We start from the raw sequence: 27,314 nt of genomic DNA, 5'->3' as shown, positions 1-27,314 counted from the left end.
ACAAATGTATATTTTATTTTATGTACGCTGGGAGCATCTGCACCAAGACAAATTCCTTGTGTGTCCAATCACACTTGGCCAATAAAAATTCTATTCTATTCTATTCTTCATGTCAGGTTATCCAGGAGGAAAGCATTTTGAAATTCTCTGATATCTCCCTGACATTTCCCTGTAACTTGCAATCTAGTTAAGGCACAGTCGTAGATGACATCATACCAAACGGCTAAGCCATGGAGAAATATCGGTAGCTGAGAAAGCAAGTTGTTGCCACAGTTATGCTCATTTTTGCTTGACTCTGCAGTGCGATCCTTTTTTTTTACATGATTTTCCCCTGACTTTTAAACATTTAAATACAGCTTGTTTTCCCCCCTAATTTATTCCGTTTTTTTCACGAATTCCCTGATATTTCCAAAACCACAAATTTCCCTGATAATTCCACGATTTCCCTGTTTTCCAGCTTTGCTGGACACCCTGTCATGTGGAATGCAAGAAAATCTGGACAGTGAACAGAGCTCAGGCCTAGATCGACAGTACAGCTTCTGGAGGTGGAAACAGGTTGCCCGCCACAGAGGTGAAGTTCTCTACCTGATTCTTGTAGGTTTCAATCAGGCCTTCGTAGTTCTTGAGGGAACCCTTCAATTTTGCCACTTCCTGCTGTGATTGGTTCAGCCGCTCCTCCACTGGAATTATGCTAGACTGCAAGGGGGGAGAGGGGGGCACAAAATAACTCAATTTATTCAGGATTGGAGGATTCCTCTAACTCGGTTTACTCAGAATAAGGGGATTCAAGGGCCCCATAAGTTTCAGCAGGTAAGCAAGGCAGGATCTGCTTTAGTCAACGTCAACTTGCAAAGCTTTCAAGTTGCCATAATAAGGAGTGGAGGAGAGTGGCTGATTGTACTAACTGAAACTACATTCGACAAATGTTTCTTTTACTGATTGTATCCTGGGTTACCGGAGTCAGAAGGGAGTGTGGGGTCCACAGCCCAGCAATGAAGAATATGATTTATGACATGTCCAGTGAGAAGGGGGGGGGGAAACAGGGTCACAAGAGGATGTAACCTATTGTGAGTTCAGTTCTGACTGTGTCGGACTATTGCCGAAGTGTCGCTCCTAATAAATCACTGTATTTCTTTTGGTGTTTGGCTCGTGAATTAATTAGGGCATCTTTCGGAAACTTCAGAGCCACTGTCGATCCCGAAAAGGACACCCACAAATCCGGTTTGTTCTTTTGCCAGCTCCCCTGGAAACGATTCCAAGTTGTAAACTGGTTCTTAGGGTTAGACATAAATGAGGAAATTCCCCAATTTTGATAGACTGTGAATGGCATCTCAGCCACTTCCAGTGAAATTTAAAAAAGTAAACTAGGGACAGATTAACTGGGAGAAAATTTGCGTCAGTAGGAGTTGATGCTTTTGCGATGTCACAAACAAGCTCTGCTCTTGCATCTGTTCCTTTTTCTTTAACAATTTATTTATACATATTTCCATTACATACATGCATAAGTGCTTAATGAACAGGCTATTGTCTTAATCAATTTGTTTTTATAGAGTAATACTCGTCCCACTCCTAATTTCTACCTCTACTATCCATCCATTTATAAAACAAGTCCCATGTTTGAAAATACTCTGTCTTCTTTTATTTTTAATGTCAATCTATGCATTTCTGCACAATCTAATTTTTTTTTAAAAAAAAAATTACATTGTCTTCTGTGGGCGTTTCCCCATTTTCCCAATAATGTGCATAACCAATTTTTGTTGCTGTCAAAGCGTGTAATTATTAAATACAGGTTCCCTTTATCATACTTTTATGTACTCGGCCTAACAAAAATATTTCTGGCTTATAAAAAAAATATTTCTGGCTTATAAAACTATGTGTTGTTTTAACATTTTCTCCAACCACCTATGTATTTTTGTTTAACGTTTCTTTGCATTTTCACATGTCCACGACATGTGATAATATATCTCCGGTGTCTGGTTACATTTCCAACATTTGAAGGACATATTTTTAAACATGCTAACCTTGCCGGGTGGTAAATGCCATCTATAGAACACCTTTATATATACTGCTTCAAAAAGTAAAGGGAACCCTTAAACATAACTCCAAGTAAACCAAACTTCTGTGAAATCAAACTGTCTACTTAGGAAACAACACTGATTGACAATAAATTTCACATTTATTTTATTTATTTATTTATTAGATTTGTATGCCGCCCCTCTCCGAAGACTCGGGGCGGCTAACAACAGTATAAAAAGACAATGTAAACAAATCTAATATTAAAAATAATCTTGAAACCCCCAATTTGAAGAACCACTCATACATACAAGCCTACCATGTATAAATTCTATAAGCCAAGGGGGAAGGGAAATTTCAATTCCCCCAGGCCTGACGACAGAGGTGGCTTTTAAGGAGCTTGCGAAAGGTAAGGAGGGTGGGGGCAACTCTGATATCTGGGGGGAGCTGGTTCCAGAGGGCCGGGGCCGCCACAGAGAAGGCTCTTCTCCTGGGTCCCGCCAAACGACATTGCTTAGTTGACGGGACCCGGAGAAGGCCAACTCTGTGGGACCTAACCGGTCGCTGGGATTCATGCAGCAGAAGGCGGTCAGCCCATTCAATTTTGTACAGAATAAAGTATTCAATGAGAATATTTCATTCATTCAGATCTAGGATGTGTTCTTTGACTGTTCCCTTTATTTTTTTGAGCAGTGTACATTTACCTTATATGCAGTTGCCATTGACAAACTTACAATTCCTTTCCCAAAGCCTTCTCTACTCACCTTCAGCCTCTCGTTCTCCAGTTTAATAGAGGTACTCTCAGTAACCTGCTTGTGGAGTTTATCTACCAAGGCATCTCGGTCTTCCCGCATTTTGTCTTCCATGGCATTCTGCTGTTCCAGCAGTTCGGAAATCCGGCTGTCGCACAGCAAGAAGAATTCAAGCGTTACTACTATCCAGGAAGCAAGCAGCCTCACGATGCAAATGCAGAATTTTGCCAGGCTGTAAGCTTCCTACCAATTGGAGTAACGTGTGTGTGTGTGTGTGTGTGTGATGAACCCAGCTTGCTTTCTTGCTACCTTTTAGCGCTCGTTAAGATTCACGAGCTGCTTTTCTGGCTAAGAACAACAACTCCGAGAGTGGATTATAATTCAGTTTCAATTAAGACAATCCCAGCCAATCTCAATCAGGGCCTCATCAAACCAACAGAGAAAAAGAGGAATTGGACTATTACAGAATTTGGAATAGATTTTACAATTGGCTAGCAATTAGGAATCAAAATGAGAAACAGAAAAAAAAACCTAAAACCTGAATGATAAAATATTCATGTGCATATGAAACTATAGGTTAGATTACTAATGGCAAAAAACACGTACTAACTTAAATGGGGAAATAGGAAAGTATATATTTTGACATGAAATATTGTCAAATATTTGCATAGCGTTCTTAATGTTTATATTTGCACGTATTCTGTATTTGTTCAATTTGAGTTTTGTCTTATTTTTTTTAACTTTTATTCATTTTATTTACTTAGGTTTTTTTTCGTACTTGTATTTTGTATTTGTGTTTTTTATTTACTAAGTCTGCACTATTACTACTAGTTTTTTTCCTCATCATTCCTATCCTCCATTTCCTCCCACTTAGGACTGTATGACTGTAACTTGTTGCTTGTATCCTTAAGATTTTAAAATTAATATTGATTGTTTCTTCATTGCCTATTTGACCCCTATGACAATCTTTAAGTGTTGTACCTCATGATTCTTGACAAATGTATATTTTCTTTTATGTACACTGAGACTATCTGCACTAAAGACAAATTCCTTGTGTGTCCAATCACACATTCTATTCTATTCTATTCTATTATTCTATTCTATTCCCTCTTCTCTTCTCTTCCCTAATCTATTTTATGCTCTATTCTATTCTAGCCTCTATTCTATTCTATTCCCTCTTCTCTTCTCTTCCCCTCCCTTCCCTATTCTATTTTATGCTCTATTCTGTTCTACTATAGCCTCTATTCTATTCTATTCTATTCCCTCTTCTCTTCCCTTCCCTGTTCTATTTTATGCTCTATTCTGTTCTACTATAGCCTCTATTCTATCCTCTATTCTATTCCCTCTTCTCTTCGCTTCCCTGTTCTATTTTATGCTCTATTCTGTTCTACTATAGCCTCTATTCTATCCTCTATTCTATTCTATTCTATTCCCTTCCCTGTTCTATTTTATGCTCTATTCTGTTCTACTATAGCCTCTATTCTATCCTCTATTCTATTCCCTCTTCTCTTCCCTTCCCTGTTCTATTTTATGCTCTATTCTATTCTATTCTATTCTTATGATTTCTATTAATATTAATTGTTTCCTGATTGCTTATTTGTACCTATGACAATTATTATGTTGTACATCATGATCCTTGACAAATGTATCTTTTTCTTTTATGTACACTGAGAGCATCTGCACCAAAGACAAATTCCTTGTGTGTCCAATCACACTTGGCCAATAAAAAATTCTATTAACGTTGGAAAATTAATAAAGACTATTTTTAAAAAATCCAACAAAGAAGGAGGGAACGGCAGACAAGGCGCTAACTCAAAGCCCAATATTTTAGTGGTTAAGTCAGTAACTGCTTTAGTAATGAATTCAACTCGAACTGAATTGCAACTAAATGTCTTGTGCTGGCATCTATCCAAAGGAGGGGACCAACCACAGAATGGCTCAAGGGAGGCCATTCCAACAGGTTGGGGCTACTGTTAAGAAGGCCCCGTCCTCTGCCACCACAAATCTCACAGGCAGAGAGACCAATTTTATTGGCTGAAATTAAGGTCCTACGGCGATGAGGTTGAGATATTACTGGTCGGATTTGGGGGTTACCGCAAGAGGCCTTTTCTTCTGCCGCCACCACTCCCCCTTGTGGCTCTCACCTGTTCAGCATCACAATCTCCACCTCGAGGTCACTTTTGTCTTTCACAACTTGGTTGTAGCGATTCCGCCAGGATTCTAGGGTGGACAGTGCTTCGGCCACATAGGCGTCCTATCAAGTAAGGCAGGAGATAGAGCTTGAAAGCCAGTTGTGGCTACATTAAGCTGCTCTTAATCTAGGACAGGGACATGATACAGGAGAGAAGAGAAAGGCAGTGGAAAGAAGAAGATGGAAGCCAGAGAACTCCTAAAAGAAGTTTTAATTTTGGGAAACATCAAAGATGCTTCCCTCCGGGGCAACTGCTCTTCAGGTACCTTCAGAGTATCTTCAGATACCTTCAAGGGATCACTAGATAGCTTCAAAATATTATTAGATATCTACAAAGTATCTTCAAATAACTTCAAGGTATCATTAGATAATTTCCAAGTTATCACTAGAAACCTTCAAGATATCTCCAGAGATCTTCAAAGTATCTTCAGATAGGTAGCTTCAAGTTATCATTAGATATCTTAAGGATATCTTCAAAACCTTCATAGTATCTTCAGAGACCTTCAAAGTATCATTAGATACTTTCAAGTTATCTTCAGAGACCTTTAAAGTATCTTCAGATACTTTCAAATCTTTAGACACCTTCAAGGTATCTTCATAGGCCTTCAAAGTACCTTCAGATACCTTCAAGGTATCACTAGATAGCTTCGAGGTATCACTAGATACATTCAGAGATCTTCAAAGTATCTTCAGATTCTTTCAAGCCAATTAATGCCATTTGACTAACAGACCATCTTCTTTTGCTAACGCTACAGTCAAGAGAGCCCTTCTTCTACTGTCACCCCAAACCTTTCCCCTTCTCCCTACTCAGAATCACATCTCTCAATGAATGCCCCTTTCTCCAGGTGACTTCAGAAGAGGTCCTTTCCCAGTTGTGTCTCAAGACTCTGAAAGGCCCTGCTCTCATCACCTTTTCAGATAATTGGACGTTCAGTTGATCGGCAAACTCCTCAGCCCGTTCAGCTCGTTCTTTCTGCGCCTTGATAGCTTTCTTCAAGGCGTCCTTGTCCCGATCTCCCTTGGCCTTCAGCTCCTTCAACTGCTCCATTATGTTCTCCACTTCAGCCTTGTGCTGAGCTGATATCCGCTCCAGATTCTGTAAGAAGGGAAGGAAGGAAGGCAAGAAGGAAAGCCGTCAGGACACCAGAAGGGATGCTTAGAGCTTTAATTATTATTATTATTATTATTATTATTATTATTATTATTATTATTATTATTAATAATAATAATAATAGAAAAAGAAAGTATGGATCATCGACATCGCAATCCCAGGAGACAGCAGAATTGAGGAGAAGCAGCTAGAGAAATTAGTGAAATACGAAGATCTAAAAATCGAGCTGCAACGTCTCTGGCATAAGCCCGTGAAAGTGGTCCCAGTGGTACTTGGCCCGCTGGGCGCAGCACCAAAGGATCTCAGCGGACATTTGAAAACCATCGGAATTGACAAAATCTCCATCTGTCAATTGCAAAAGGCCGCTTTACTGGGATCGGCAAACATAATTCGCCACTACATCACGCAGTCCTAGGTGCTTGGGAAGCGCCCGACTGGTGATGAAATATGAAATCCAGCATCGTGATCTCGTTTGCTGTGTTGTACTGACATAATAATAATAATAATAATAATAATAATAATAATAATAATAATAATAATAATAATACAACAACAGAGTTGGAAGGGACCTTGGAGGTCTTCTAGTCCGTGGGGTAGTGAAAGTTGGCTCTTCTATGACATGCGAGCTCAGGAATTCTGGAAGCTGAAGTCCATATGTCATAGAAGAGCCAATGTTGCCTTGCCCTGTTTTAGCCCAACCCTATGCTTAGGCAGGAAACCCTATACTACTTCACACAGATCCAACATCTTCTTAAAAACTTCTAGTGTTGGAGCATTCACAACTTTTGGAGACAAGCCGTTAATTGGGCTAACTATTCAGGAAATTTCTCCTTAGTTCTAAGTTGCTTCTCGCCTTGTTTAGTTTCTACCCGTTGCTTCTTGTTCTACCCTCAATTGCTTTGGAGAATAGTTGTGACTCTTTCCTCTTTGTGGCAACCCCTGTGATATCGGAAGACTGCTATCATGTCTCCCCTGGTCCTTCTTTTCATTAAACCAGGCATGCCTGGTTCCTGCAACCGTTCTTCCTATGGTTTAGCCTCCAGTCCCCTAATCATCTTTCTTGCTCTTCTCTGCACTCTTTCTAGGGTCTCAACATCCTTTTTGCATTGTGGCAACCATATTTTCGACGCAGAGGCAGCAGCAGAAACGCAAGACTTCTTTCTAAGAAAGTCTAGGTCAGAACAGTCGGCCCTAACACTTGACACGACACAGTCCAAGTTGCAACTCTGTTTTGGAACATTCCTTATCAATTTTGCCACTTATTTTGAATTTTGGCAGTCGAACGACATCCTTTGCTTTAATTTGTGGCTTTCAACAAGTTGACTAATATACTTCTCATCTCTGTGTCTGAATATTAATTGGGATCTAATTGCTGACTGGTCGTCTAATCCAGTGTTTTTCAACCAGTGTGCCACGGCACACTAGTGTACCGCGAGACATGGTCAGGTGTGCCGTGAAGCTCAGAGAGAAAGAAAGCAAGAGAGAGAGAGAAAGCAAAAGAGAAAGAAAGCAAGAGAGAGAGAGAAAGCAAGAGAGAAAGAAAGAAAGCAAGAGAGACAAAGAAAGCAAGAAAGGGAAAGAGAGAGAGAGAGAAAGCAAGAGAGAGGGAAAGAGAAGAGAAAGAAAGAGAGAGAAAGAAAGAGAAAGAAAGCAAGAGAGAGAGAAAGAGAGGGAGGGAAGGAGAGAGAGAGAAAGACATAGAGGGAGGGAGAGAGAAGGAGAGCAAAAAAGAGAGGAAGGAAGGAAGAGAAAGAAAGAGGGATGGAGAGAGAGAAAGAAAGAGGAAGGGAGAGAAAGAGGGAGGGATAAAGAAATAGAGCGAAGGGGAGGAAGAGAGAGAGAGAAAGAATTTTTTTTGTCCAAACTTTTTTTAGCTCCACCCCCCCCACCCCCCGCTCAATGTGCCCCAGGGTTTCGTAAATGTAAAAAATGTGCCATGGCTCAAAAAAGGTTGAAAATCACTGGTCTAGTCCAGTGTTTCCCAACCTTGGCAAGTTGAAGATATTTGGACTTCAACTCCCAGAATTCCATAGCTGGTTACACTGGTTATCACTGGGGGTCCCCCGTCCCCAAAGAAGGACAAGGCACCGTACCCGGATCTGGATTTCCAGGCGGTGATTCTCAGCTTCCTTATTCCGCAGTTGTGCTTGTAAATGACCCCTCACAGCTTCCATAGACTTTGAGAGTTCAGCGGCCGTTTTGGCTTGATCCTAAAAGGCAAAAAATGAAACACAGAATGCGTCAAAAAAAGTCTTTGATTGTAAACTCCGTGACCTACACAAGCAGACACACACAACCCCCCCCCCCCTCCTTTGCATTACTTATCCCCTCTCTAAACACCCCACAAGAGGGAGAACGTACCTTTTCGGTCTGTATTTGAACCTGTAAATCATCCACTTCCTTTTCTTTATCTTGTAGCTTCTTGATTAATTGCTGCAAAATCCAAAAAGAAAAAAGGAAGGAAGGAAGGAAGGAGAAAAGGAAGGAAGGAAAAAAGGAAGGAAGGAAAAAAGGAAGGAAGGAAGGAAGGAAAGAAGGAAGGAAGGAAAGAAGGAAGGAAAAAAGGAAGGAAGGAAGGAAGGAAGGAAGGAAGGAAGGAAGGAAGGAAGGAAGGAAGGAAGGAAGAGGTCAAATTGCAAGCATAATAAAACAGAGTATCCAAGACAATTATACACAGGAGGGGACTCAGAAAATGCAGGCGTCAAGGGTCAGGTAGTGAAATGGTAGTTTGCTGTGTAAGAACACAGCTATTGAAAATACAGGTGACATGCCTTGCAAAAGCAGACTGGGGGGAAGGGGAGGGAAAGACCCCTACAAATTTAAAACAGATTATTTCGGCCAGATCAGGTATGGAGGGGGATTTCCCTGGGCCTAGAGCACCACCTGCCACTCCCAATTTAAAACAAACATATAAAAAAACATAAACAATCATTATAAATAATAAAAAATGTTATTGAAGTGTTATTGGTACGTTGGCAAGAAAACTCAACACTTGAGTAATGTAACACAATAATAGAGTTGGAAGGGACCTTGGAGGTCTTCTAGTCCAACCTCCTGCTTGGGCAGGAAACCCTACACCACTTCAGACAATTGGTTATTCTACATCTTCTTAAAAACGTCCAGTGTTGGAGCATTCACAACTTCCGGAGGCAAGCTGTTCCACGGATTAATTGTTTTCACTGTCAGGAAATTCCTCCTTAGTTCTACGTTGCTTCTCTCCTTGTTTAGTTTCCACCCATTGCTTCTTGTTCTACCCTCAGGTGCTTTGGAGAATAGTTTGACTCCCTCTTCTTTGTGGCAACCCTTGAGATGTTAGAACACTGCTATCATGTCTCCCCTAGTCAAAAGTTCCAAAGTGCACCGGGAGTGAGAAAAGTAAAGAACCCACCCCTGGTATGTATCTATATGTATACATATGTATATAGTAAATTTAGTATGTATATTTACCGCTTTCTCTGTATCGGCCTCGGTTAGCTTTTTCATCAGGGCAGATTGCTGATCTGTCAACTTTTGCGCATCCTTCTGTAAAAGAGTGGGGGAAAAAACAAGCCACCCCAGTGGGGATGATGCACAGACAAAGGAAGTATTTCTCCTTTTGGCTTTCTAGTTTGGAGAAGTTTTTACATGGCTCCTGAAAAATAGGACTCGTATTTTAGGGGCCACCGATACCTCTTAGCCGTGCAAACCCTTGCAATGAACAAACCAGCGAGGGCAAAAATCTTACGACCCAGCGCCTCCCACCAAAATGTCACACTGTAAAGTAATTTACACCACCTTAATCATCGCCTAAATGAAGATCTTGTTTCTATCAATCATCACCCTCTTTTAACAATCCCATAATTTAGACTTTAATACAGTATTAGATTTGCTATTGTATACTGTTTTTATCACTGCTCTGAACCGCCCCGAATCTACGGAGAGGGGCGGCATACAAATCTAATAAAATAATAATAATAATAATAATAATAATAATAATAATAATAATACTTGGCACGCTGGGCGCAGTGCCAAAGGATCTCAGCGGACATTTGAAAACCATTGGAATTGACAAAATCTCCCTCTGTCAATTGCAAAAGGCCGCTTTACTGGGATTGGCAAACATAATTCGCCGCTACATCACGCAGTCCTAGGTGCTTGGGAAGCGCCCGACTGGTGATGAAATACGAAATCCAGCCTAGTGATCTCGTTGCTGTGTTGTACTGACATAATAATAATAATTCTTTATGGGATGGCATCTGGGTAATTGAATGGAGCTAAGAGGGTTACTGGCCCATTGCCCTCCCTTGTTGCCAATGAGTTTTGTTCAACGGATATATACTCAAAAAATAAATGGAACACTCAAAGAACACATCCTAGATGTGAATGGATGAAATATTCTCATTGAATATTTCATTTGCACAACTATTCCATTTGCACAACAGCATGTGGAATTGATTGTCAACCAGTGTTGCTTCCTAAGTGGACAGTTTGATTTCACAGAAGTTTGATTTACTTGGAGTTATATTCTGTTGTATAAGTGGTGTTCCCTTTATTTTTTTGAGCAGTGTATATTCACATTGTGCCCAGAGAGAGAAATATGTGCCTCTATCTAGGATCGAAGTCACAGCCTCCTGATTGTGAGGTCAGAGCTCCACCCCTAGGCCAGTGTTTCCCAACCTTGGCAACTTGAAGATATCTGGACTTCAACTCCCAGAATTCCCCAGCCAGCATTTGCTGGCTGGGGAATTGTGGGAGTTGAAGTCCAAATATCTTCAAGTTGCCAAGGTTGGGAAACACTGCTCTAGGCCACCACACAACTCCTAATCTACACCACCTTAATGCTCCCTGTCAAACTTCACCACACTTCTGGGTTCTGTACTGGGGGTGGGAGAGATGTTGCAAATGCCTTAGATCAGTGATGGCAAACCTTCACTGCCGAAAGAGAGTGGGTGTGCGCTATTGTGCGTGCGTGAGTGCCCACACCCATAATCCAATACAGTAGTACCCCTAGATACAAGCATAATTCGTTCCATAAGGGAGCTTGTATCTCGAGGCAACTTGTATCTGGAACAAGTTGTTTTTCCCCTCCGAGATAACCAAAAGCAAGGATTCTTGCGCCACCTAGTGGACGCTCGGCATGTATCCCGAATTTCAGCTCGGAACTAGAACAGAAATGTCTCTCCCCTCGTGGCTCGTATCTTGAAATGCATGTAGAGCAGCTCGTATCTAGAGGTACTACTGTACCTGGGCAAAAACAGCTTCCCCCCACCCCCTGGAGGCCAGAAACGGCCTCTTTCCCTACTTCTGGTGAGCCCAGGAGGCTCATGTTTTGTCCTCCCCAGGCTCCAAAGGCTTCCCTGGAGCTGGGAGAGGGTAAAAACGTTCTCCCCCCATTCCTCTGGAGGCTCTCTGGAAGCCAAAAACGCCCTCCCAGAGCCTCTGTGCGAGCTAAAAATCAGCTGGCCGGCACACACGTGCATGTTGGAGATGAGCTAGGGCAATGGCTCCATGTGCCACCTGTGGCACCCGTGCCATAAGTTTGCCATCACTGCCTTACATGCTATAAGTTTCTCGGGAAGGGAGGGAGGGTGGAGTGGAGCTTGAAAAGAATTTGCAGGATCGGATCTGTTTAGTATTCACCAGAACGCCGATCCTGATATTCCAGTCAGAAATGTTGATTTTTCTAAAATGAGAGGCTGGTTGGGGGCCAAAGAATTGCCAGACACTCAAAAGATGTATGACTGTTTTTTATATTAAGGGGTTTTAAATTGTTTTTAACTATTGGATTTGTACTGTTTTGTTGTTGTGAGCCGCTCCGAGTCTTCGGAGAGGGGCGGCATACAAATCTAATAAATAATAACAATAAAAGCCTCGCTCACCTCCCTGCTGTGTTGCTCTCGGAGCAAGTCTCGAAGAGTGCGGTTCGTGTCTTCGAAAGTGCTCAACTTCTGTAGCAACAACTCTTTCTGCCTAGTCAGGGTGTTGATGTCCGAAACGGTCATATTCTTCTCCTGCAGTTCCGGAAGATCGGGTTTCACAAAAGAAGGCGGGAGGGAAAAAGAAATTCCACGTTAAAATGCCCTTTTTCAATCTGACACATTCACAAACCCACAGTCGAAGGGATGGCTCTACTAAGGGCCCTCACAACCCTTCGGCTTACAACCGTCTGTTTAGCGACCGTTCAAAGTTACAACACTGACAAAAAAAGAAACCGACGCCTGGTTCCTGTACTTAAGAAACTTTGCAGAATCCCTGTGGCATGGGTGTTCTGACCCAGCTCCCCAAATACGACCAGGGTGTCCAGGGGGGAAAGCATTTTGAAATTCCCTGATATTTCCCTGACGTTTCCCTGTAATTTGCGATCTAGTTAAGGCAGTCATAGATGACGTCATACCAAACGGCTAAGCCGTGGAGAAATATCAGTAGCAAGTTGTTGCCACAGTTATGCTCATTTTTGCTTGACTCTTCAAGGCAGCACGATCTGTTTTTTTTCTTTATACGATTTTTCCTTGACTTTTAAACATTTTAATGCAGTTTGGTTTATTTCCCTGATTTATTCCATTTTTTTCACAAATTCCCTGATACTTCCCAAACCGCCGATTTCCCTGATAATTCCCTGGTTTCCCAGGTTTGCTGGACACCCCATTTCCACTGCCAATTAGGTCCCACAGAGTTGGCCTTCTCCGTGTCCCGTCGACTAAACAATGCCGTTTGGCGGGACCCAGGGAAAGAGCCTTCTCTGTGGTGGCCCCAGCCCTCTGGAATCAACTCCCCCCCGGAGAATCGAATTGCCCCTACACTTCCCGCCTTCCGCAAGATTTTGAAGACCTATCTATGTCGCCAGGCATGGGGGGAATTAACAATCTTGTCCCCCCAGCACCACCTTTTTTCTGACTGTAATATATGAGAATGGTATGACTGTGCAGTAATGATCGTTTTTTAATATTTATGGGGTTTAAATTGTTTTTAACTTAGATTGGATTTGTACTTTGTATACTGTATTGCTGTTGTTGTGAGCCGCCCCGATTCTTCGGAGAGGGGCGGCATACAAATATAATAAAACTATAAACTATAACTATAAATTCTTGTCCGCCTTCTGCATATCCCTGCGTCAGACACTGGATCCAGCTGTTCTTCCTCTTCTTCATCAGCCTCCTCCAGACCCGGGACCTGTGGTCTCTCCATCTGAGGGCTGACAAATGGCCCAGTCTCTCTCTCTCTCTCTCGCTGCCAGTTCCATTCCTTCTCCCCCCTCGTGTTGCGGTAGGATCACAGCCAGCTCCTTTAATCACAGACTCTGAACAGCAGGAACCGGGTCTGTCTGAGCATCATCGGCTCATGGGCCTATCAGAGGAATCAGGTAGAGACTGACGGTCGCTGGCTGGGGAATTCTGGGAGTTGAAGTCCAAATTTCTTCAAGTTGCCAAGGTTGGGAAACACTGGTCTGGTCAGACAGAACAGCTCAGAGCTCTCAGGTTGCTTTGATGCTGGCCCTGACTCCCAGGCCTTCTCATAGAAACATAGAAGACTGACGGCAGAAAAAGACCTCTTGGTCCATCTAGTCTGCCCTTATACTATTTCCTGTATTTTATCTTACAATGGATCTATGTTTATCCCAGGCATGTTTAAATTCGGTTACTGTGGATTTACCAACCACGTCTGCTGGAAGTTTGTTCCAAGGATCTACTACTCTTTCAGTAAAATAATATTTTCTCACGTTGCTTTTGATCTTTCCCCCAACTCATCTTCTCTTCTCATCTGATTCAGCTGCTGGAGGGGCTGGCAGCCAACCGGCCACAACAACGGGATTCAAATTTGGGTGCCTGACAACCGTCCATTTACAACGGTTGCCGCACTTCAGATTCATGTGGTTGTCATTTGTGACCTTCCCGTTGACAAGCAACGCCAAGGAAGGAAAGCCAGCTTCTCCTAACAACTGCACAATTCACTCAACTTACGGCTTCGACGGAGCCTAGCATTTCTGCTGTTAAAGCGAGACATTTCTTAAGCGAGTTTTGCCTTGTTTTACAACCTTTCTGGCCACCATTGTTAAGTGAACCGTTCGATAACACAATTAAGTCAATCCGACTTCACGACTTGACTCTGCTGGTTGCAAAAAGGATCACATGACCTTGGGACACAGCAACGGTCATAACCATGAATCCCTTTGCCGAGCTTTGACCGCGAGGCTACGGGGGAGGCCACGAAGGCCGTTAAGTGTAGAAAAAACAGTTGTGGGGCCCTTTTCCCAGCGTTGCCGTAACTTCAAACGGCCGCTAAATGAAACTGTTGCAAGACGAGGGCTACTACGATCCGCAGCGGCCCCAAAAGGCCACATATCCGCGGGAAGGCCGCTCCCAATTGCAGCCGTACCGTTTTCAGCTTCCCAATCACGTCTTTCAAGGCCTGGATCTGTTTGGAAGCGGCTGCCCCATCCAGTTCGGCCTCCACCAGCTTGGACATCAAACACTCCTTCTCATGTAACAGATGCCGTTTCTGGAGGCTGAAAACGAAAGAACGCGTGAATGCCAGAGTGTGGAAGGAGAAGGGGCAGCTTGTAAGACCTTAAGAGGGGTGGGCAAGGGAATAGAGCTCCTCTTTTCATAGGCTGGCCACCAGTGATGGCAAGCCTTTTTTTCATCGGAGGCCCATTTTCCACCATCCCCAGGCTTCAGTGGCTTTCCTGGAGTCCAGGGAGGGCAAAAATTGGGCTCCAGAGGCCAAAAATGCCCTCCCGGAGCCTCTGCACAAGCGGAAAATCAGCTGGCCAGCATGCTAGAGTGGAGCTAAGGCAACGGCTCATGTGCCGGCAGATATGGCTCCGCGTGCCACCTCTAGCACTCATGCCATAGGTTTGCCATCATGGGGCCGGTCTCTAGATCAGTGATTTTCAACCTTTTTTGAGCCGCGGCACATTTTTTACATTTACGAAACCCTGGGGCACATTGAGTGGGGGGGGGGGAGGGGGGCTAAAAAAAGTTTGGACAAAATAATTCTCTCTCTTCCTCCCCTTCACTTTATTTCTTTCTCCCTCCCTCTTTCTCTCCCTTCCTTCCTCTTTCTTTCTCTCTCTCTCCATCCCTCTTTCTTTCTCTTCCTTCCTCTCTTTTTTGCTCTCTTTCTCTCTCCCTCCCTATGTCCCTCTATGTCTTTCTCTCTCTCTCCTTCCCTCCCTCTCTTACTCTCTCTTGCTTTCTTTCTCTCTCTTGCTCTCTCTCTCTTTCTTTCTCGTTCTCTTTCCTTCTCTCTTGCTTTCTCTCTCTCTTGCTTTCTTTCTCTCTGAGCTTCGCAGCACACCTGACCATGTCTCACGGCACACTAGTGTGCCACGGCACACTGGTTGAAAAACACTGCTCTAGATAAAAAGCAAGGGGTGGGCTGAAGATCGCACCACGATCCCCAAGGCCAAAAGCTTGGCCTACACAACACAATGCGCTGTCATCCCAAAGATGCATTCCCCTCCCCCCCACCACCCAAGAGGCAACTGGACTTTCTGTTTTTCTTTGAAGATGTTTCGCTTCTCCTCAAAGAAGCTTCTTCAGCTCTGGCTGGATGGTAGTGGGGAATGGAAGGATTTATAGAAGACAGGTGGTCGTTTGCATCATTTTAGAGAGTCACTGAGGCTGCTTGGAGGTTTATCTGTGTGCTCAGGTTCACCTAAGTGGCGCAAAAAAAGTGTGGAGTCTTCTTGGAACTGCTGAAAGATCTAACAAGAGTCTACAATACGGTCCTTTCAACAGTTCCAAGAAGGGTCTACAACTATTTGCACCCGTCAGGTGACCCCGAGGACACAGATCGACCTCCAAGCGGCCTCAACGACTCTCTAAAAGGATGCAAATCACCAGCTGTCTGCAAGGAGTATAAATCCTTTCATTCCCCACTACCATCCATTCAGAGCTGAAGAAGTTCGAGGTTTGACTACTGTAACGCTCTCTACATGGGGCTACCTTTGAAGAGTGTTTGGAAACTTCAGATCGTGCAGAATGCAGCTGCGAGAGCAATCATGGGCTTTCCCAAATATGCCCATGTTACTCCAACACTCCGCAGTCTGCATTGGTTGCCGATCAGTTTCCGGTCACAATTCAAAGTGTTGGTTATGACCTATAAAGCCCTTCATGGCACCGGACCAGATTATCTGCGAGACCGCCTTCTGCCGCACAAATCCCAACGACCGGTTAGGTCCCACAGAGTTGGTCTTCTCCGGGTCCCTTCGACTAAACAATGCCGTCTGGCGGGACCCAGGGTAAGAGCCTTCTCTGTGGCGGCTCCGACCCTCTGGAATCAGCTCCCCCCGGAGATTAGGACTGCCCCCACCCTCCTTGCCTTTCGTAAACTCCTCAAAACCCATCTCTGTCGTCAAGCTTGGGGGAACTGAGACACTTTCCCCTTGCCTATGTAGTTTCTGTGCACAATACGACTGTATGTATGCTTTTATTTACTGAGGTTTCTCTTTCAGATTTTTATATATATAATTGCTATTTTAGATTCTAATTATTAGATTTGTCATTATGTATTGTTTTGATGACTGTTGTGAGCTGCCCCGAGTCTGCGGGGTGGGGCGGCATACAAATCTAATAAATAATAATAATAATAAAAGCTTCTTGGATGAGAACATGTCTTCAAAAGGGGGGAAGAAACCAAGGAAGTTCAGTTGCCTCCTGAAAAAATATCCTTGGGACACAGAGTTAAAGCCAAACGAAAGAGGTTCTATAGCAGGCAACTTTATGACTCCAACTCCCAGAATTCTTCAGCTGGTCAGCACGTTGTCCAATCCACATCGTGGCCGGCTGAAGAATTCTGGGAGTTGGAGTCCACACATCGTAAAGTTGTCAAGACCCCTGTTCTATTTTTTTTTTAATTTTAGAGAAGACCATTGCTTGGTGGTCCACCCCAACCCCAAGTTGACCAACATTTCATTACATGCTGAGATCTTTTTCCTCCTTCATCCTTTCAATGTTGCGACGGAGGACTGTGTTCTCGTGCTCGGTCTCTACCAGCTCTTGAGTGACCTCGTCCAATTCGTCCTTCTGCTCCTCCAGAAGACGCTTGGCCACACAGCCCGTCCCGCCGCCAACTTTGGGCATCTTGACCTGCGGACAACACTGGGGAACAATTTGTAACACAATTTCAGTTAAATTTGATTTTTTTTTAGCTGTTTTATAGTTAATTAGGCAGGCTGGTTTCAAAACTGTAGTTAGTTTTCTTCTACTACATTAAGTTTTTTTCTCTACACCTTATGAGAATATAGAATTGGATTTTTAACATAGCCATCTTGCTAACTTCCTCGAAAATCTTGGTGCAGTCAATGATGAGCAAGGGGAGAAATTCCAGCAAGATTTGAAGGACATGGAGGCACGGGATCAAGTAGATGGGATGAACATATGATGGCTGGCTATTGTTGGAGCATCAAGCGAGAATGTGCACAGATTAAACACGTGCCTGTTGGTTGTCGGAGAGCCAGTCGCAGAGGCAGCGTGAGGCCCCACCCACCCGTCGCCATTTGGGTTTTTTAACCCTCTGTGCATGCTCAGAACGCTTTGCGCATGTGCAGGGGGTAAAAGAACCCAAATGTCGGGTAGGCAGAGCCTCGTGTTGCCTTCACAACCAGCTCTCTGACGACCGACACGTATGAGCAAACCGGGAGCATTTCACCCCTGGCTTACACTCTTTGCAGACAGCTGGTTATTTGCGTCCTTTCAGAGAGTTGTTGAGGCCACTTGGAGGTTTAATCTGTGTCCTCGAGGTCACACCTGAGTGGTGCAAATGGGTGGGGAGCCGTTTTGCCCTGGTTTTTCTGCGAAGACATTTCACTTCCCATCCAAGAAGTTTCGTTAGCTCTGACAGGATGGTGAGGCACGGAAGGATATTTATTTTCCTCGCAGACAGGTCATTTGCATTTTTAGAAAATCATTGAGGCCACTGGTTTGTCTGTGTCAACAGGATCAGAGAAGGGCTCCTCGTCACCAGGACTCCCGGTGATCGGCGGGGGCACATCCGGCATACATGCATGTGCGCTCCGGTGCAAGATTCGGCTTTTGCGCGGGCACCGGAAGCAAAATCTCATGTGAGGATGCTCGCATGTGTGAGATTTTGCCAATTTTTGCTGGGTTTTTTTGCTTCTGTGCACGCTGAAAATTGGAGAAATCTCACACGCTTGAACGTCGTCGTGTGAGATTTTGCTTTCTGTGCATATGCGCCTCTTCAGTGGGTAGGGGCAGAAGCACCTTTGGGACAATCCGCGCACAGTTCCCCCACCCAGGCTGTCCAGTGGGAAAGCATTTTGAAATCCCCTGATATTTCCCTGTAACGATCTAGTTAAGGCGCAGTAGTAGATGACATCCTACCAAATGGCTAAGCCATGGAGAAATATCGGTAGCTGGGGAAGCAAGTTGTTGCCACAGTTATGGTCATTTTTGCTTGACCCTGCCAAGCAGCGCGATCCTTTTTTTAAAGCGTGATTTTCCCCTGACTTTTAAACATTTTAATACAGTTTGGTCCCCCCCACCCCCAATTTATTCTGTCTTTTTCACGATTTCCCTGATAATTCCGATATTTCAACGAACCACCAATTTCCCTGATATTTCCCTATTTCCCGAACCGCCGATTTCTCTGATAATTCCCTGATATTTCCCAAACTGCCATTTCCCTGATAATTCCACTTTCCTCGTTTTCCAGGTTTGCTGGACACCCACCTCGTTTTTCAATGTTCCCACGACATTGAGTAAGCTATCGATCTTCTTCTCGTATTTGTTCATCTTGCAGTGAATGGCGTCCTCCTCGTCGGTGGAGAGATCACTCAAGCGAAGCACAGACAGCAGCTTGTCGGAATCTGGAGGGGTGATTTCCAGGCGATGGGTCGGTCCCTGATTAAGGGTGGCAAGAGCGAGACAGGATAGAGCCCAAAACCCCGGAGCAGCCTCCCCTAAGCTGGGCTGCCCTGCAGAAATCAAAGCGGTGGGGAAGAGTGGGAAAAGGGAAGTCCGCCGGAAGGTGGGGGGAGAAAGGAGGGCGGCGAGCGAGACCGACTGGAGGCAGCGTCTGCGGCTCGCCTCTTCGACGGACGGTGTGTCCAAACGCCCCGGAAGAGCTTTGGGATGACTTGGAATAGATTAAAATCTGCTGGGGGGGGGGCTTTCCACGAGGGAAATACAATATGGGTAATCCTGGATTTGCCAGTTCATTTAGTGACCGTTCAAAGTTATGGCGGCGGTGGGGGAAAAAAGGCACTTGGTAGGTTTTTTTTACACACTTAACGATCGTCGTATCTCCAAGGACACGGAATTAAAATTCAGGCGCTGGTCAACCGACTTTTATTTGCGACGGTTCCCCTTTTGCGATTTTTTGATAAGCCAGATTCGTTTAACAACTGTTTTACTAATTTAAACATGGCAGGAATTCCCTTGACGTCTGTGGCAGCAAAAGGTTGTAAAATGAGGGCAAAACTCGCTTTAAAACGGTCTTGCTTAGTGACAGAAATGTTGGGCTCGATTTTGGTTATAAGTCAAGGACTGCCTGTCAAGGACATTTGAACTTTAATTTTACTATTGGTTTTACTTGTTGCTGGGTTTAGTAGACAGATGCCAGGCCAAGCGGGTTGGATAAACCATGTTGTAGAAACTTATACATTGTGTGCCTGTTTTGCAACTACGGGACCGCCTCTGTCGTCATACCTCGCTGCGGCCAGTAAGGGCCCAGAGTCGGCCTTCTCCAGGTCCCGTCCACCAAACAATGTCGGTTGGCGGGATCTTGGGGAAGAGCCATCCCCGTGGCGGCTCCGACCCTGTGGAACCAACTGCCCCCAGAGATCTGCACTAAATCTCCCCCCTACTGATCTTCTGGAAAGCTGTTAAGGTCTGGAATTAGAATTAGAGTGACTGTAATGTATGCCTGGTTTTTAATGATATTATCACTTTTATCATACTGCGGGTTTTATTGTTGTATTTTTACTGGGGGTTTTTTGTTTTGTTTACTATTGTTTATTTATAACTGTTGTCAGCCGCTCTGAGTCCGTTTCCGAATGAGCAGCATATAAATACAATAAATAACAACAACGACCACAACCACAAGGTGTGGGGGGGGGGGGGGGCGGGATGTTACAGGAATTATCTTTGAAATATATTTATCAGTATTCAAGTGTGTGTCAGGATAATTTATGTATGTCTTTGTTTTGGTTTTTCTTTTTAAACTTTTTTTAGGGGGGCGGTGGAGTCTCGTCTAGTTTAGTTCTGCTTTTGTATTTTGTTTTCTGTATTTTAGTGTTGGCAGCCTGTATTTTACGTTATTTTAATGTCTATATACTTTAATGTCTGTATTTTAATTAAAAAGAGCAATCGGGAGGGCGGAAACGCGTGGCTTAGTCCCTAAACCCAACCATTTCTCTTCCTCCTCCCTCCCCCTCTCCACAAGAGGAAGGTTACACTGGGGGTCCCCCAACCCGAGCCGCGGTTCAGTTGAACCACAGCGCCCCAGAAACCAGGCCACACAATCGAGTGTATCTATGTTCCCCCCTCCCTTCCACTCCCTCCGCTCTATTTGCCCTCCACCCTCGGTATCTGAGAGATAAACAACCCAGGTGGTTTTTAAACCAGAGTCTTCAGCCCGCGAGCCGCCACCCACTTGTGGTGCGTTTGCCGGCTGGCCCGCACAATTGGTTATGTGCAGCTCGGCTTGCGCGAGCATCAGCCCGGTGCGCGCACCGTAGCTCGACTTGTATAAGCGATGGGGCCACTTCCCCTCTCCTCTCCCCACCAGATTGCCAAGCCGTTTGGGGACCGTTAGTTTAGATCAGTGATGGCGAACCTTCCCCCCCGCCATGTGCCGAAAGACGTTGCACATGCACTATTGCGCATGCTCGAGTGCCCACACCCTTAATTCAATGCCTGTGAAGGGTGAAAACAGCTTCCCCCGCCCCCTGGAGGCCCTTGATGACCTGTTTCCTAATTTCTAGTGGGCCCAGCTGGCTCGTGTTTCGCCCTCCCCAGGCTCCAAAGGCTTCCCTGTAGCCGGGGGTAGAGTAAAAACTCCCTGCCCCACACGCTCTGAAGGCTCCCTGGGTGCCAAAAACGCCCTCCCGGAGCCTCCGCGTGACCAAAAATCATCTGGACATGCACATTGGAGCTGAGCTAAGGCAACAGCTCACGTGCCAGCAGGTATGGCTCCGTGTGCCACCTGTGGTACCCATGCCATGGGTTCACCATCACTGGTTTAGACAGATGCAGCCACCCTGTTTGTGCAAGGTAGCCCCCCCCTCCCTCCCAAAAACATTCTTCCGAGTCCAGGCTCCTTGGGAGGAACCAAGGGAGCTGGCCTGGCTGCAGGGATGGTTTGGGGCATAGTCTTTTTTTGCCTACCTCCCACTTGTACGATGATTCTCTGCAAGATGTTTTGCCTGGGGGCATCCAGGGGACTTTAGTTTTTACTCGGACACTGCGGCGCACATTCACGGTATCCCCTTTCATTTTCTGCTTGTGCCTCTGCTGTGGGAGAAGGGGCGGGGAAGAGGAGAAGAAGGGAGGCGGCTTTTGAGCCTCGAGTTCCCCCCTCCCAGGATGGCGACCGCAGGCGAGACTCTGCAAAGCAAACCGTGGGTGTTTTTTTTTTTCCGCCCCCCGCCCCCGCCCCACCCTGTTGCCCGGAGGCATGCCGAGAACTGTACCACAGAAAAAAGCGTCACATTCTACATCACAGACCAGTCTCAGTAACCACGCTCAGGAAAAAGAAATATAGGTACCGCATAGCTAGGAGAGTATGGGCACAGGCTGGCAGGAGCATTGGGCTGGGTTAGCCACGGCCATTGTGACATCACCGAGGTTGCCTAGCCTCTTGTGATGCAAGGCAGGCCTTAGTTACCCTGGGAGGATTAGATTGGGGGGCAATTTGGAGCGTGTGGCAGCTGGAGAGACACAGTCCTGCCCTTGGGTTCTTCCAGATAGAAGCCTGGAGCAGCTGAAGGGGGGGGAAACCCCACCCCACCCCTGTATCATTTAGGCAAGGTCTCTAAGGGGAGGTCTGAGGACCTCAGGGCCTTCCCAAGAGTGCAGGCAATTCAGTTTAAGCACAGCCACACAAATCGGGACTTAAGCAACACCTAACCCACAATGAGACAAGTCAAGGAAGTGTGGGGAAAGCCCCAGAGATCCGAAATTAACTCCTAAGAACCTCAATCGGTTTTGGAACCTCTTGACACATTGAACTTTGTAAACAGAACTTTATTCCCTCCATCCTCCACGAGCTAGCTGATCGGTAGGAAATTCACACAACCCCACTAAGTTTCTCCTCCTCTTCCTCTTCTTCCTCCTCCTCCAAGCTTTGTCCTCTGTCAGCTCAGTGACAGAGAGAAACATAGAAACATAGAAGTCTGACGGCAGAAAAAGACCTCATGGTCCATCTAGTCTGCCCTTATACTATTTCTGTATTTTATCTTAGGATGGATCTATGTTTATCCCAGGCCTGTTTAAATTCAGTTACTGTGGATTTATCTACCACGTCTGCTGGAAGTTTGTTCCAAGGATCTACTACTCTTTCAGTAAAATAATATTTTCTCATGTTGCTTTTGATCTTTCCCCCAACTAACCTCAGATTGTGTCCCCTTGTTCTTGTGTTCACTTTTCTATTAAAAACACTTCCCTCCTGGACCTTATTTAACCCTTTAACATATTTAAATGTTTCGGTCATGTCCCCTCTTTTCCTTCTGTCCTCCAGACTATACAGATTGAGTTCATGAAGTCTTTCCTGATACGTTTTATGCTTAAGACCTTCCACCATTCTTGTAGCCCGTCTTTGGACCCGTTCAATTTTGTCAATATCTTTTTGTAGGTGAGGTCTCCAGAACTGAACACAGTATTATTCCAAATGGGGGTCTCACCAGCACTCTATCTAGCGGGATCACAATCTCCCTCTTCCTGCTTGTTAAACCTCTAGCTATGCAGCCAAGCATCCTACTTGCTTTCCCTACCGCCTGACTGCACTGTTCACCCATTATGAGACTGTCAGAAATCACTACCCCTAAATCCTTTTCTTCTGAAGTTTTTGCTAACACAGAACTGCCAATACAATACTCAGATTGAGGATTCCTTTTCCCCAAGTGCATTATTTTACATTTGGAAACATTAAACTGCAGTTTCCATTGCTTTGATTGAGCCATCCATCTGGAGGAACAGAGCCGATTCAGAGCAAAATCCCCACGCAGGGTATTTTTGATGGGAGAAAACTGGGCCCACGAATTACAAACCGGATCCGAAACACTCGCCCCGATTTTATACAGTTACAGCACAGAGAGAGAGAGAGCGGAAGCTTCAAGCAGCAGCAGCAACAGCAGCGAGGGGGTTAAGTTGGCACGGACACCGAAGAGCAGCCACAAAGCAGAGCCCGGACTCGCAGGGAGGGGCAAGAGCTCGGGAAGGCGCCCGGCTGCCCTTTCCTACCTGGGTTTTGGCCGCCGCCGGCGTTTTCTGACACTTTTTAATATGGACATGGACAGGGGTGCTTTCATCCACGTGGACGTGCAAAGGGGGAGTGGTGGAGCGGCTCTTCATGCTTCTCCTCGGGGAGGCAGGAAAGGGCATTCAACGGGGTGGGAAGGGCAACCTGCGAATAAGTAGACCGGAAATAACACGGGTGCCGCTAAGGCAGAACAAAAACACACAACCACGGGCCCACTGAAAGAGAACATCCGACCAACTTTCCAACCTCCGGAGCCATTTCCTCACTGTCCACGTTCCACAAATTTAACCTGCCACGGAGCCAGTACGGTGCCTCGACGAGGAAGGAGCGCAAACAGAACAAACCCTAGACGAATTGTAGAATTCGAACCTTCGAAATCTCCCGTTCTTGTTAAGCACGGCTTAAAATGTTGTAGCTGCGGCAGTCGCTGTTTTTTGTTCGAACCATTTCAAATAAAGCCGTTTAAAATCAATGTCATTTTTTTAAAAAAGGCTTCCAAATTCTTCGATATAAAAGAAAACACGTTCTCATCCGGTTACATTGTGACTTAAAGCCGCCCTGAGTCTGCGGAGAAGGGCGGCATAGAAACCCAACCAAATTAATTAATTAAATAGTCAAATAAATATAAAGAGTTGTAGCACAAGCAAATCACATTCTCTTTCACTGGCGTGTCACAATAATGCATAACGATGCGCACCGGGGACGTCCAAAACCACCTGGAATCCGCTGAATTTCAGGATTCCCATATACATCTAGGAGCACCGGTTTTTTTAACCTGGACAATTACTTTTGACAGGTTCACGTGGACACCCATTACGTAGACTTTTGGCAACTCCATCCTGTCTTTGAAATCTACCATCGTTTGTCCCTAGATACGCAACAAATGAAGATTTCTCCCCAGGTCACGCTGGCTATCGCAAAGCTTCCTACACGCCATCCAAACAGTATAAACAACTCCATCTGACCCTGAAATAAAGAAACCCCAGAAAAATATATACTGCTCAAAAAAAGAAAGGGAACACTCAAATAACACATCCTAGATCAGAATGAATTAAATATTCTCATTGAATATTTCATTTACACAAACTACGCCATTTGCACAACAGCATGTGGAATTGACTGTCAATCAGTGTTGCTTCCTAAGTGGACAGTTTGATTTCAGAGAAGTTTGATTTACTTGAAGTTATGTTGTTTTTTAAGTGTTCCCTTTATTTTTTTGAGTAGTACATATATATATATATACACGCTTCCTTTTATATATATATATATATATATATATATATATATATATATATATATATATATGTTTGTTTTCGTAGAACAATCTGCATATATATATATATATATATATATGGTCCTGGGTTGGGCCGAGAGGCAAATAAGGAGCTGTGATGTTCCTTCAATACACCAGGGTGATTCGACACAAAAATATGTAACCCTTCCCTGGTGCAGAGCTGAAGGGCTTGGATACTGTAGCCTACAGGATAATTCTCTGCCTTATAAGGCAAAGGTTGCAGGTTCAAGCTCCAGTGGGTATGGCTAGCTGATGAGGCCAAAATAAGGCCAAAATAGATCTATCCTAGTCTCCCTTAATTTTCAAATTCAGCAAAAAAACATGTGCATATATATATATATGAGCTGAAGGGCTGGAAGGGTTCTGATCTGATAGCTCTAACTGCTAGTTCTCTGCTTTACAAGGCAGAGTTCACCAGATCGAATCCCAGTAAAGGAAAGGGTGTGGCTAGCTGATGAGGCCAGAACAAGGCCGAAATGGGACCATCCTAGTCTCCCTTATATATAAAAGGAAGCGTTTAGTGCGGTTCTGTCAAGTTATATCCAAAGGGATTTCATAGGAGACCTGGCGGGTGTGGCAACCTACAGTTGGCGCGTCGTTTTCTTGGGTGCAGGGTTTCTGGGTTGAGACGATTATTCCACTCTTGATCGATGGTGACAATCTAGAAGCAAAGGGGTGGGGGGGTGGGGGGAGAGAAGTTAGCGCTTTTCAAGGAAATTCAGTATTTCCTGGCCAGAAACCACCTAACAGAGCTTTTTAAATTTCTTTCTGAGAGTTTTTAATTTGCAATGTTTTCAGGGAGTCGATTTTACACTGCCTCATTTAGTAACTGTCTGTGGTTAACGACACTGAAAAAAGCAACGTATGACTCCCCACATTGCAGCAGCCCCACAACCTTGTGATCAAAATTTATTTATTTATTCGAGTTTTTTAGACTTAGACTCAGGGCGGCTTACAACATGTTAGCAATAGCACTTTTTAACAGAGCCAGCCTATTGCCCCCACAATCCGGATCCTCACTTGACCCACCTCAGAAGGATGGAAGGCTGAGTCGACCTTGAGCCGGTGATGAGATTTGAACCGCTGACCTGCAGATCTAGCAGTCAGCTTTAGTGGCCTGCAGTACTGCGCTCTACCTGCTGCGCCATCTTAACTGCCTTATATTTAGGATGGATCACAGTGTCATGTGATCCTCTTTTGTGACCTTCTGACAAGGTCAATAGAGAAGCCAAATTCAATTAACTGAGTTACTAACAACTGCATCAGTTCACTTAACAACAGTGGCAGCATTGATCGTTAAGACTGATCAAAACTGACTTAACTGCTGTCTTACTTATCAACAGAAGTTTTGGGCTCAATTGTGGCCATAAATCGAGGATTACCTGTAGTTCTATTTCAAGTGCACACCCATCCCACAGATTTTTTTTGGGGGGGGGGGGGGGGATCATCCTGGCTTTGAAATAGTTAACAAATTATTTATTTATTTATTATTTATTTATTTGACTTCTATGTCGCCCAATCTCTTAGTTTTAACATGTTTTCACATATATGTATAGAATTTTTATTTTTTTTAGGATTATAAAACACACAGATTGACAGCCAATAAATTTAAGAAATAAATAAATGTAGATATAACTAAGATATTAGCTAGCTAGCTAGCTAGCTAGAACAGTGTTTCCCAACCTTAGCAACTTGAAGATATTTGGACTTCAACTCCCAGAATTCCCCAGCCAGCCGTTTTAATTAAGGAATTAAAAGAATAAATATAATGTATAATTGTGAGGAAAAACTATGGAATTAGGATTAGGAATAATATTTTGCAAACTATCCATTGTTCAAAAAAATTTTTTGTTGATATTTAGCACTGCAAGATTAATTTATAAATCAATGGAAATAAGGGTTTATAGTTTAGCTGTCACTATAGACAGCAGTTATGTTGTGTGTGTGTTTTCTTTGTGATGTTAGTTGTATTGTTTTTCTATGTTGTTTTTAAATCTAATCAAATTTATATATTTTAAAGAAAAGATAGATGGATAGATATATTGACAGACACGGAGATTAGATAGAAGACAGATACAAGATAGCGATGAGATAAAACAGATAGAAGATATTACAGATACATAAGTGATATACAGATTAGATAGAAGACAATTACAAGATATTAGATAGCCAACAGGTAGATGTAGGTAAATGATGTTCAGAGTAGACAGAAGGCAGATACAAGATAATAGGTACCGTAGATTGGGGGGGGGGGGGGGGAGGAGAGTACATATAGAGAGATTAGATAGAAGACAGATACAAGATAATAGATACCGGTGAATTGATGATAGATGGATGGATGGATGATAGACAGACAGAAATTAGATAGAAGACAGATACAAGACTAGATAGATAGATAGATAGATAGATAGATAGATAGATAGATAGATAGATAGATAGACAGACAGACAGACAGACAAGATAGATCTATCTATCACATCTTGTATCTCTCTTCTATCTAATCTCTGTCTATCATCTATCTATAGATAAGAG

At 44.2% G+C, this 27,314-nt stretch overlaps 1 protein-coding gene across 15 annotated transcripts in view; it reads right to left on the bottom strand.

Moving 5' to 3' along the window:
* The window catches only part of ODF2 (outer dense fiber of sperm tails 2), a 46,116-nt gene that overhangs the window by 17,110 nt on the left and 1,692 nt on the right, over positions 1-27,314 (bottom strand). For 2 of the 15 annotated variants that reach the window (XR_011559692.1, XM_070758778.1), the window contains exons 2-14: positions 25,368-25,443; positions 21,397-21,522; positions 18,739-18,909; positions 16,967-17,148; positions 14,420-14,549; positions 11,926-12,057; positions 9,515-9,589; positions 8,429-8,500; positions 8,161-8,277; positions 5,867-6,052; positions 4,910-5,019; positions 2,778-2,913; positions 586-696 (exon numbers count right to left, since the gene is read on the bottom strand). Coding sequence is in view for 14 of the 15 variants with exons in the window: in XM_070758778.1 (XP_070614879.1) it covers positions 586-696; positions 2,778-2,913; positions 4,910-5,019; positions 5,867-6,052; positions 8,161-8,277; positions 8,429-8,500; positions 9,515-9,589; positions 11,926-12,057; positions 14,420-14,549; positions 16,967-17,148; positions 18,739-18,909; positions 21,397-21,522; positions 25,368-25,443 (1,624 nt within the window). In the remaining variant the exon portion in view is untranslated. Of the gene's footprint in view, positions 1-585; positions 697-2,777; positions 2,914-4,909; positions 5,020-5,866; positions 6,053-8,160; positions 8,278-8,428; positions 8,501-9,514; positions 9,590-11,925; positions 12,058-14,419; positions 14,550-16,966; positions 17,149-18,738; positions 18,910-21,396; positions 21,523-23,469; positions 23,633-25,367; positions 25,444-27,314 lie in introns of those variants that run through there. The other 13 variants (XM_070758784.1, XM_070758786.1, XM_070758785.1 and 10 more) reach the window with 13 other exon arrangements.

Source organism: Erythrolamprus reginae, chromosome 8 (genome assembly GCF_031021105.1).
Source record: "Erythrolamprus reginae isolate rEryReg1 chromosome 8, rEryReg1.hap1, whole genome shotgun sequence".
Lineage (NCBI taxonomy): Eukaryota > Metazoa > Chordata > Lepidosauria > Squamata > Dipsadidae > Erythrolamprus > Erythrolamprus reginae.
The sequence above is the reverse complement of the archived record's forward strand: the minus strand, read 5'-3'. Positions and strand labels throughout refer to the sequence as shown.